General features: G+C 44.9%; 1 protein-coding gene and 1 long non-coding RNA gene across 2 annotated transcripts in view; one reads left to right on the forward strand and one right to left on the reverse strand.

Annotated features, from left to right (window-relative positions):
* PLA2G4E (phospholipase A2 group IVE) overlaps positions 1 to 3,265 on the reverse strand; it is a 59,791-nt gene extending 56,526 nt beyond the window's left edge. Inside the window, exon 1 of the mRNA XM_019725422.3 lies at positions 2,844 to 3,265. Within this exon, the coding sequence (XP_019580981.3) occupies positions 2,844 to 3,026 (183 nt within the window). The 5' untranslated portion in view covers positions 3,027 to 3,265. The remainder of the gene's footprint in view (positions 1 to 2,843) is intronic.
* The window catches only part of LOC141570597 (uncharacterized), a 53,480-nt gene extending 49,648 nt beyond the window's left edge, over positions 1 to 3,832 (forward strand). The window contains exons 2-3 of the long non-coding RNA XR_012494777.2: positions 1,290 to 1,360; positions 3,696 to 3,832. This is a non-coding gene — a long non-coding RNA (uncharacterized LOC141570597). The remainder of the gene's footprint in view (positions 1 to 1,289; positions 1,361 to 3,695) is intronic.
* The last annotated feature ends 8,353 nt before the right edge of the window (positions 3,833 to 12,185 follow it).

Genomic DNA, 12,185 nt, shown 5'->3' on the forward strand with positions numbered 1-12,185 from the left:
TGTCTGACCTGCTCAGTGCTCTATCTCCCACTCCTAGAACAACACTGCATGCACAGCAGAAGCTCAATAAATATTTGTTCAATGAATGAATAAATGCTTTGGATGTGGTTCCTAGTCTTTTGAAAATGGAAGATAATGTAATAAGCCACAGGAAGTGTTACCTAAGAATACAGTGCAGGAAATGGTAACTCTGAGAAGTGATTCACAGCTAATTTGAGAACGATTTTTGCTGAAGTGTTCCTGGATGACAATATGCTACTTAATAATGCCAGCCTGTAATGGGGCCCTAGAAAGACAAAGGTATAATCCACAGGTTGGTCCTGGAGGGAAACCCCTCAAGGACCAAAGTGGAGGGAAAATGAGGAGCTATTTGAAGATTGGTGGGTCCTTGTGGTTCCCTCCAAATGTGCCATGTAAGTCATCAAGGACTCCTCTGTCACTGAAGACACATCTATCCTCCCCAATCATACACCCCCCCACATACATATACTCCCTAACATTACACTCCTTCCTATAGAGATGACTGCAACTCTTCTTATCTTGTTCAGCTATTTCATAAAGATCTGAGGGGATGATGCATTGACCAGTTTCTGAGAAATTCCAAGGAAATTTGCAAAAATAAAGCACCTATTAAAAACCCTGACATTTCACCATAAATCTTGATAAGTTACAGTACTAGCACATAATGGAATATTATTCAGCCATTAAAGTGACAATTATGAAGTTTAAGTATCAACCTAGAAAACATTCATGACTAAAATTTTAGGTTAAGAAAAAAAAAACCTGGGCATAAATCTGATATAAATATTATAAGCACAACTATATCAATATTATCTATGGAGAAAACAGACTGAAAGGGAAGAGTTATTGTGTTGAGTTAATGGAATTATGTTGGACTTTTCCTTTATGATATATATATACATTGTGTGTGTATATATATATATATATATATGTGTGTGTGTATATATATATATATATACATATACACATACACATACACACACATATATATGGAAATGTAAAGATTAAATACAACGTCTTTGTGTGGTTGGCTCTTTCCCAGCCATGTGGCCTTTCTGCTCTTCCCTCAAGCAGCTGGAATGAGACAAGGTGCCGTGGGCACAGCCTCATTCCTGCAGCGTGTCAGGCATGGGGATGCCAGAGGCAGAAGAGAAGAAACGGTCATAAAGTCATAACAACAGCCACAGCAACAATGGTCAACTGCTTCATGTGCTCCAGGCATTCTGCTAAGCACATTATTTACTCCTCACATTCTTTTTCCCCCATAGGTGAAAACACTGAAGTCTGAAGAGGTGAAGGCAATGGTCTGAGGTTACAGGCTGGCAAATGACAGAGAAAGGTACGGGACCCCACTCTAATTCCACCACCCATGCTCGCAGCCACTCTAACGAGAACAACACTCTTACAAATATTGAAGCTTTGTGTTTTAATGGCTCTTCAAACATTCGCCTGGCCACCTCTAAGTGTGAGTCAGGAAGCTTCTGAATCCAAGGTGGGCAGAGGCGGGCCCCTGACCTCTCTAGTAGACACGAGCCTGGCACATCACCCTCTGCAGTGTATCAGGAACAGGCCTGGCCTCCTGGACCACAGAGACTTCGGGACAGGAGGGAGAGTCAGGAAGAGGAAGGGGAGGAAAGTCTGCTCATTGGGGGCTGGAGGATTACAGGAAGGGTGGGAAGGTGTGAGCAGTGGGGCAGGACCGTTGATCCCTCTTCACTTGGGACTCTGATGAGTCACGGGCAGGGGCCCTGGTGCTTGCATGGGGCAGTCTTTCTGGTCAAGGGGTGGAGTGGTGTCCTCGGGGTGGGACAGCCTTCAGTTACCTTGTGTGGTAGACACTGGATTGACAGCTGTGACTACGAAGTGGGATCTATTGGAGCCAAGCAAGCTGAGCCCATGCTCGAGGCCCAGGATGGACCCACCCAGCCAGGGTCCAGACAGAGCGTGAGGCGGAACAGATGGGTCCATAGGAGGCGAATGGACCATGACCAGTGCGCCCTGTGAGGGAGGCCCAGGCCCACAGAAGGAAGCCAGGTGAGGCTCCTGCTGAGCTCAGCCTGACAGTCACTGAGACCATAGCAACCAGAGGGACACCAGAACACTGCCCCCACCCCAATGGCTGGGAGTCTACCGGAAGCTCACACACCACCCAGAGGAGAAACAAGGGGAGGTAGATGTGAATTCACTGGTAAAATTACCTAAAGACACTGTTCAATTTTTGTAGCCCATTAAATTTACCGGAAGGGACTTACTTAAGGTTTTTCTCTTCATTGACCAATAGGTGGGGTCCGTGAAGAAGGCCAAGTAAATACATTCCCTCCAACTCCCTCTGAGTTACATATAATGACATTTATGTCCCTGTCCTACCACTATACTACACTGCACACTTTGAGCATCTGTTATGTGTCAGGCATTCTACTAGGTCCTTCACATGCAGGGTCTTGTCCCCTCTTCTCGGTATCATATTAATAGAAATATCTTTCATCTCAGATCTCCCATCAACTTGCTGTGTTACCTTAACCCCTCTGAGTCTCAGTTTCTTCATCAAATGGAGATACTAATTCCTTCCTAGCGGAGTGTCAGACACGTAGAACACACTCAGTAAAATTCTGTCATTGTTTTTAGTTAACAGTTTTTGGGGAGACAGAAGCAGGTAAAGACAGATAGGTAATGAGGGTGAAGGAACTCCGCTGGGAAAGAAAGGAATTAATAAAAACAACCTCTTAACTCTACAGCAACACAGGTGAACTGATTCAGAGTCAGGAAAGTAGGGGTAAAATTTAAGGGGCCAGGAGCCTTCTGCCCAGGAACGCAGACAATACCTGAGAGCCCCAAGGGGCCTTGGGAAGGACAGGTGGGAGACTAGGAGTTTCCAGGTCCTGTGCATGCTCAAACTCACTGCCATTTCTTCCTGGCCTGCTGTCTTCTTCATCCCCTCGTAGGCTCTGTAGGACAAACACATCAGCTCCCCGGCCAGGACGGCCTTCCAGGGCTTGGAGAGTCATCCCAGCTGCGTTCAGGCTGGGAAATGGAGCTCCAGACAGGCTGTACGGAGCTGGGGGCTGGAACTTAACAGTGAGGCGTCTAGACACCCTTGGGAAATTTCAAGAGGTTTGCAAAAAAGTGAAAGCAAGGCCATCGGATTCCTTCTGAGGATAAATATCCTGATGAATTATTAAAGAGTGAAGGAAGTCAGGGCTTATCTAAAGGAGTTCCCACGTCTCTGTGAATATTTCAAACAACCGGGGCTTACTTTGGGGGAGAGAACTTTTCTTGTGGTGCATGAAACGTAAGCAGAGAGCTAGAATTACACTCACATAGGGCAGCTCTTGGTCAAAAGAGGCCTGCATTTCCACGCTGGAATCCAGGCTCAGAGATCGCTCCCTCACTGCTCAGGTGCTATTTTTAAAGTTGTGAAACTCAATATATCAGTGGGGAGGAGTTGGGAGCTGAGGGCAGGAGGTGGAGTGGCTGAGGCCTCCAGAGCCCTGAGGGAGACTCACTTTCCTGGGAAGATAAAGCCACTCGCCTGGCTCTTGGCTGACATTCCCAGATCTTTCCTTTGAGCCCTGAAAATAAATCCCTGGCCTGGTGTTTGGGCCGATGGTGGGGGCTGCCAGCCAGAAGAGAATTTAATATGCCTCTCATTTCAACCCTTTCTTTGGTTTAATTAGTGCCGTGTCTGGCAGCTGAAGAATGCATCTGATAAACTCAGTCTATCCTGACATGAAAAATGGAGGCCGCTGTAATGGCCTGGCCCACTGTCACAAATCTAACCGGAAGTCAGCCTGTGCTTACCAGGAAACACCTGTCAAGGAAACCTGACATCCACCAATCACAATCCTCCAGCTCAGCTTCAGCTGCTTTACCTCACCCTAGAAAACAGGACCTGCTCAGTGGATGAGGAAATCCCTGGCCTTCTAATCAATCATGCCCTGTTTCCACATTGCCTCTTTAATGCTCTGTTAAAGCCGCTCGTGTCCCAAGTCCCTCGGGAAGAGTGCTCCACTGCTTGTGAGACACTGCACTCACCCAGTCCATGGGTTACTTTCCCTTGAATAAAGGACATCAAACTTGTTACTAAATTGTTTTACTTTTGTCATTTGACACAGCAGACCTTCATGTTACAGACAAAAATAAAAATAAACTCTCTTGGTGTTCTGTTTGCAGCTGTTTTAAAAGGTGCATTTGAAATGTGCATTTTCTGTCTCTCTCCCTGTCTTGGCTCTGAGTGATCCAGCACCCTCTCTAGCTGGGGACACCTTATCACCCCCCATTTCAGGCGTCTCTTTCCTGAGGCTGTTTTCCAGTGGTGACTATATCTGACCTAAACAGTCAGACACACAGTCAATTGACCAGAGGCATGTATTCAGGTGGGAGATGTCGTGTAAAGTGTCATTTTGCTGTTTGTACTGAAGGGCAGCAGAATTCCCCCCTCCCCCATATTCCACTTTGGCGTAAAGATTGTTTCTCGAGCTGAAGGCAACTGCAAAGAAGTAGATACAAGAAAATGCCACCCTCCCATTTGTCTAAAAGCGTGATGTAAATTTACAAAAGTGTCCCTCCTCCGCTCTCTACTAGGAGGGACAACAGATAAAAATCACCAGAAATAACTCCAGACCCTCATCAGCCCAGAGAAGCACCAGGGAAGCCACACACCAAGCTTTACTAACAAGCTCTTATCCTCTTTGAATTTCCCCATGTTTGTCTTCCTACAATTTGCTGCCCTAGAGACTCAATGTCGTTTTCCTTTGTCTTGACACTTCTCTAAAAATGCATTGTCACTTGGCTAAGATGCTATATTAGCCCAAGCCCTAACCACTAACTCTAAGGAGTTACTCCTTACTGAATGCTCCCCTGTGTTACACGCTCCATATGTGTTAATAAACTTGTTTGTTTTTCTCTTGTGAATCCATCTTTTGTCTAATTTACATGACTCCAGGCAGAGAACCTAAAAGGAATAGATTTTTCATCCTCTATAGTGCTATTGGAAAAAATAGCTTGAATGACAGTACTAATCATGATAAAAGGAGATAATGTTCTTTCGAGCACACAGAGTCCCTTTAAAACAGCAAGCAGTTTGGAAGAGACCTGCATAGTTGTCAAATTTATCAGCATGGCATTTAGCAGCTTACAAAGCAGGTTTGCTCGCGTTTTCCATTTCTTACGGGCCTCGTTTCTGGAAATCTTTATTAGAAACCAGTGCCAGCAAACAATCGGGGAAAAGGCAACTATTCATGGAGTAAGTGTGCAGATGCCAAATATGACTACCATATTTTACTTTTTATTTTGCTACAAGAGAGGAAGCTTCAGATTGGAAGAAAAAAATTCCGTAGATGGAGATAATCTAATCTACAAGGGCATTTGAAGCCAAGCTTCCTTGGCTTCTAGGTCAACTTTCAGAATGCGATGGGGAAACCTGGATTAGACTAGGTATGACAGGGGATAGTTGAAGATTAATGAATTAAATACCTAATTGTATCTAGATGTTCTCATTTCTCTAAATTGTAACCCAATTATCATATATATATATATATATATATATATATATATATATATATATATATTAGAATGGGGTACTTTAAAGGTTCTTTTGGTAAGTAATTTTCAGCCTTAGTCAAGGTGAAGGGAAGCCCAGGCACCACTGCTTAGAGCCCTCTGCCCTGCCCATAGAGTCTAGAAGGGGATGCTATGGTTCCCCCTAACTCTGCAGCCCCCACCCATGCCAGTGAAATGCAGAATGGGATGATTCTAGGCAGCCGATCAGTCAGATCCTTGGCCAATGGCTGACCTGGTGCTTGGTGGTGGTGGTGGAGCTGAGGGCCCAGCATGCAGAGTGGAGGCCATGACTCACTGAAGAGTTAGCAGAGAGGGCAGCCTTTTGGGTTCACTGGGTGTGGGCCAGAGAGAGAGGACAGAAGGCTTCCTTCCCCTGCCTCCTCTTTTTGCTTCCTGCCTTGGGAGACCCTCTCATTGCTTGGGGCTGCTTCCCCCTACCATGGTCCTTACTTCAGGGATGCTCCAGGGATGGTGGGGGTTTGGGAGGTGGAGGGACCTTGGAGGGGTGAGGAGGAGACAGGGAACACCCTTCTCCAAGCCCCATATCTGGGATGCTTCAGCACTACCCATCTACAGTCCATGCTTGCTTCTCATTTCAGGTTTCTGCCTTAGCTCCCAGGACAGAGCACCTAAAACACCTTTCCTTAGAGAAAGAAGATAAAGTGATTTTTAAGCAACAAAAGCCCAATTCATTTTGTTCAAAACAGAGGGATGGGGCTTTACCAGCCATGGATATCGGGAGGTAATAATCAATTAGAATATCTCCTTATAGGTCCATGGAAGAGTATTGGGTGACATCAGGAAAGGCTTGGTGCTTCTCCAGAAGTCCTGATGCCAAACTGGATGCAGGGAGGCCATGAAGGAGCTGGCGTGGGCTTGTGGGGTGGGCAGGTGTTCCCCCGGCTCCAGAGTACACTCCTGGCAAGTTATCCAACCTTTCTGAGCCTTGGTTCTTCCTTTGTAAAACACAGATAATAAAGAAGATGCTGGCCTCACAGAAGTGTGAGAATTCACGCCTGGGAACTACTAGGCTACAATCAATGTTAGTCACTTTTCTGCCCAGTCCCCATTCTAGAAAGCATAGCTTTAATAACCCAGCTTACTACCAAATGACTTCATATGAATACTATAGATCTGTTTTAACTTTTAAAATTATCGCAATCTAACAATAATTTTATAAAGCTATAATAATACAATACCATATATATTTTTTTCTTATCTCATGAAGGGGAGGGTGGCCATTTTCCTAACTGTCCTTCAAAAACTAGCTTTAAGAGCATCATTCCCCCATACACACTTGGGTGTTCATCACAGAGCAGGAAATGGGACTAGGCTTGGCCCAAGGTAAAATGTCCCTCATTCCAGGGCCCAGAATGCAGAAACAGGAAAAGGAAAGTAGCTCAAGGTCACTGTGTGGCTGAAGCTGCAGAGTGGAAACCCTTTTGGACCCTACCACCCTGACACCAGGCCTCGGGGAAAATGGCCGTGGGGCGGTGCAAACATCATGAGCTGAGGAACTCAGGGTGGGTCTGAGCCCAGAAAATGGTGGGCAAGCCATAACCAACTGCTCCAGGGAAGTGGAGCCTGTGGATATAGGCTCTGCAAAGCCCTCAGCTTCATTCCCTGAGATGGGGCGACAGGCAAACCAGGCAGCAGATGCTGATGGGGTCCACGGTCGGCCTACCCAGATGGTCCAGCGGTGGGTGGGCGGTGACAACGCCAGAGCAGCCGGAGCATCTGTATTTCATGATCAGTGCTGCAGGACAAGAGCAGGGGGCAGTTACCAGGAGCTAAGACTACCTGCTTCCACAGTGACACCAGGTGGCAATGAAAACAACAAGAGCCGAAAAGTCAGCTGACAACCTTGGCTGAAGGGAGGTTGTCCAATTTCCTCTCTTCAGGATTTTAATGGCCAGGACTCACCCCTTTGGACTAAGTAAGCGATCCTGGGCAGGGAGGGGGGTGGTGATCACTGACGGGAGAAATCCAGGAAGGAAAGACATATTTCTAAGTCTACTGGTTGGAGGCTCGAAATCAATTAGATGGATAATGAAAAAGAACGTAATCTCAACTTGAACCCCCAGCTAGAAGAGTAATTACATGTTGTTACCTTGAGGGGGAATCATCACTCCTGGCACAGACAAAGGTCATGTACAACACCAATGACAAGCTGTGGAAACTTCCTGACCTCCAGGAGGGCACGCATCCCCTTCCAGGATGAGTTGGACTCATGATACTCACACTCACACTTTCGCCAGGAGCAAATTCTCCTCTTCCTGTTACCTACTTTAGTAAGTGGTCCTGCCATCCACCCCGTTTCTCAATGGATTAGTCAGGGCTCTTGCATGAACAGCAATTTTTTGCCTCATCTAGCCTGAAAAGACGCTGAATTACCCAACAAGATTGAGAAATGAAGATCCTGGGAAGCTGAGGAAGGACAGAACCTGGGATTTGAAGCAGCTGGACTCTCTGTTAGGCTCCCATCTCCTTTTCCTCTGCTTCTCTTTGCCCTGACTTCATTCTCTCCTAATACAGATTGTCCCATTCCACCTTTGGGGATATAGCCACTGGCAGCCAGAGCTCAGCAAGCCGCATATCAAGGGAGAAGTTTGGTGGGGTTCTTTGTTTTTTTGTGTGTGTTTTTTGGGGGGGTGGCATTGTTTTGCTTTTTACCAGGCACATTTATCTTAGGGAAGGGCTCTGATCTGTTAGCTTGAGTTCGGTGTCTGCCCCTGGGCCAATCCGAGGAAAATGACATATTGTGATAGGTTAGTCCTGGTCACACCCTCTCACGTGAGGCCACCGGGCATGGGTTGTTGACAGAAGAGTGATGGGAAGGTGGGTACAAATTGAAAACTACTACAGTCCATTATGCAGATGATGGTACCCCCAGCATTTTAAAATAAACTTAGTTGAAGCTTAACGTACATACGGAAAAGTGCATGAATCACAAGTCTGTAGTTCAATGAATTGTCACTATTGAACACACCTATGGCAGGAACCAGCACTCTGATCAAGGAAAAGAACGTTATTACCAGTATCCTAGAAACCCTCCTTACGCTTCCTTCCAACCACTACTCTCCTTACCCTCAAAGGTAAACACTACCCTGATTTCTACACCGTAATTCATTTTATCCATTTTAGAACTTCTATAAATGCAGTCACTCATTTATGCCTGGCTTCTTACACTCAACATTACATTTACAAAATCCATACATATGTAGACACAGTGTTCATTTTCATAGCCACATAGTATTCCATTGCATGAATACACCAAGATTTATTTATCCGTTTTACCTTTGATGGACATCCTAGCTAGAAAGGGGTAAATTCCAAGTGCTATTGGGCTGTGATACTAGTTCAGCGAGAGTCTACCTAGGCTTTTATCTTTGAACTTTCCTCTGAATTATGTTCTTCTTTGAATATACGTCATTATACGTAAATGCTGGTTACTAATAAATATTTAAGGTTGCTACATGAGTTTTAAAGTATATTTTGTAAAAAGGTTCACGGAGTGATGAGTATACTCTATGCAATTGGGGCCCACCACTCCGGGCCTTTTTTTGTCCTGGCAACGGTCATGTGGCAACACTTCCCCCTGTTGGCAGCTGCCTGAACTGCAACCATGACTCAGAAGAAGTTAATTACTAGTTTTTCAAAACAGGCATTATTGTCAAATGTTATACTTTATACTTGAACCAGTGATCAAAGTCCACCAATTAAAATGTAAATCTCACCCAAAAAAAATCTTCACAGAGACATCCAGAATACAGTTTGACCAAAAACGTCTTCACAGAAACATCCAGAATACAGTTTGACCAAATATGTGGGCACTGTGACCTAGCCAAGATGACGCATGAAATTAACCATCACAGATACCCTACATCAGATTAAGTAAATGCCCTTCTAGTTCTAATTTTTAAAGAGGTTTTCATAAATCCTGAGTTTATGTTGAATTTTATAAAACAATTACTTTTATATTACTATTCTCATTTGGTCTATATATTGTTAAATAAAATTTATAAATTTCATAATATAAAACCATTCTTGCATTGTTGAGATAAATCCAACTTGAACAGGAAGTGTCCCTCAGTTTATCCTTTGCTTGCTATTCCCACTGCCACCACCTGTGATGGGCAGAGGGCAGAGTGCCAGCTCATTTCCAGAACTGGTGATGAAACAGTCTTTAGGGCCTTCCTGCCTCCACCACTGGCTCTGGGCCTGGCCCAGGAGGGGCCCACAGGCTGCAGGAAGAGCCTGTGTAATCCCCACGGAGACTGTGGGTGGGACATGACAGCTGTCCCTGTCATAGTCCTCACCCAGATCAGGGTGGGGCTGATGGGACTTCCTGGCCCTAAGGCAGTCAGGGGGCCTGGGGTAACAGAAGTTAGTCAGCAAGTGGAGGAGCGACAAACCCACTCATATGCACACCTGCACACTCAGGCACCGGGTATGGCCTTAGGCCTCAGTCCAGTCCACTCTGAGGCTGTACCGAACAAATTGGGCCTCTCTCTGGGTTTCGTGAAAGTTCCTCAAATTGGACAAGTCTTTTTTTCTACTTGTGCCCCCTCTCATGCTACAGAGCATAGGGGCCCTGAGTCCATTAAACTGCAAGGTGAGGGCACAATCTTCCAGACTGCCAGGTCTGCCCAGGACTTCCGACCCCACTTACAAGGGAGCTTACCATACTGTGCAGTCTGAGGGAACAGCCCCACAAGACTGCCCTCACTCCAGACACCAGCCGCAAGTTCAGGGGTCCCCACACCACCACCACTTCAGACCAGCGGTTACTAATTCGAGGATCCCCAGGACGACCCTCAGGTTTGATAATTTGCTAGAACAACTCACAGAACTCAGGAAAGCTCTATACTTATGATTACAGATTTTTTTGTTTTTCTGTAGTGAAAGGACACAAATTGAAAACAGCCAAAAGAAATGACACATAGGGAAGGGGCCAAGAGGGGTAGAAGGGGGTTATTGTCAGATTTGGACTTGTGTGAAGTGATTTACAGAATGTTCAAGGAAGTGAAGTGTTACTCTGGATTGGGCACTGTCAGAAAGTGAGGACAATTCTATGACTGCGTATCTTCAAATTTTTTATCTAGGAGGTGGGGGTATGGGGCAGGGCTAAAGCTACAATTGGTAAAGAAGCAGCAATCTCTCAGCTAAATAGGAGAGGGTGAGGACAAAATTTGGTCGTTTTGGTGGTTTCACAATGATCTTGTTTTTGTCCAAGCTCAGACTTGATTATGGAGTGGTTTATTTCTGTTTCATTCCATCACAGTTGTGTAGTGATGCTATGATCTGACGCTGGTGTTCTGTGAAAGTGTGTTCAGCAGGAGAACACCATGGCCCAGCAGCTAATGCCGGCTCATCTCCCATCAGACCTACTTAGGGGCTGCTTTTTTCTTTCTCAGTCCTGAGTTTCATCATTGATAAAATGGGGTAATAATTTTACTGAACGTACTTAGGCAGCTGTGAGAATTGAAGGAAATAATGTAAAATGCCTGGCATAAAATAAAATACAGTAGTCATGCAATATATATATAATATTTATATATACTAATATTTATATATATAATATTTATATATATATAAAAAATATATATAAAATGTATTATATATTATTTGTCTGTCCCTGGTTCTTGACACAGAGCTCCTAAAACCCCTGTAAATAGGGCTGCCAGGAGATGATTTGTTCTGATATTTGCTCTTTGACCCCAGTTCCTGACACAGAGCTTCTAAGCCCTTTGTAATTTCCTGAGTGATGGGAGCATATGCCACTGAGCTGTGTGGAATTTCTTAGGCGATAAGATTGACTATCTTTTGTTCTAATGAGATGACTCTTGGTGGGCTTCTGGTTGGGGATGGTCACCAGAAAGATCAAGCCATAATTAGAAGCTTGGAAATTTTAGTCTTATCCCCCATTCTCTGGAGAGGGGAGAAGGGCTAGAAATGGACTTAATAATTGATCATGTATATATGATAAAGCCTCCATAAAAATCCCAATAGTATGGGGTTCAGGGAGCTTCCAGGTTGGTGAACACATCCATACCAGGAGGGTGACATACCCCAACTCAGGGACAGAATCTCCTGCACTTGGGACCCTTCCAGACCTCTCCCTATGTACCTCTTCATCTGGCTACTCATCTGTATGCTTTATCATACCCTTTAATAAACTGGTAAACATCAGTAAGTGTTTCTCTGAGTTCTTTGGGTCATTCTAGCAAATTATTGAACTCAAGAAGGATGTAGGGATCCCAATTTATAGCCAATGGTTAGTCAGAAGTACAGATGACAACCTGGGACTTGCAATTGGCATCTGAAGTGGAGGCAGTCTTGTAGGGCTGATGCCTGAGCTTGTGGGACCTGATGCTAATTTCAGGTAAATAGTGTCAGAATTAAACTGAATTATAGGCCATCCAGCCGGTGTTGTAGAGAATTGCTTGGAGTGGGAGAAAGACCCACTCGTTTGGTGATCAGAAGTGTCAGAGGTGTTCTGTGTGAGTAGTAAAGGAAAAACACAGGAATGTTTTTCCTACTCAAGTCAATAGATGCCATTATCAATGTCACTGAAAATAAGTGTTTGTGATAAAATGGAGAAA

Source organism: Rhinolophus sinicus, chromosome 3, assembly GCF_057876585.1.
Source record: "Rhinolophus sinicus isolate RSI-liver-muscle chromosome 3, RSI-T2T, whole genome shotgun sequence".
Lineage (NCBI taxonomy): Eukaryota > Metazoa > Chordata > Mammalia > Chiroptera > Rhinolophidae > Rhinolophus > Rhinolophus sinicus.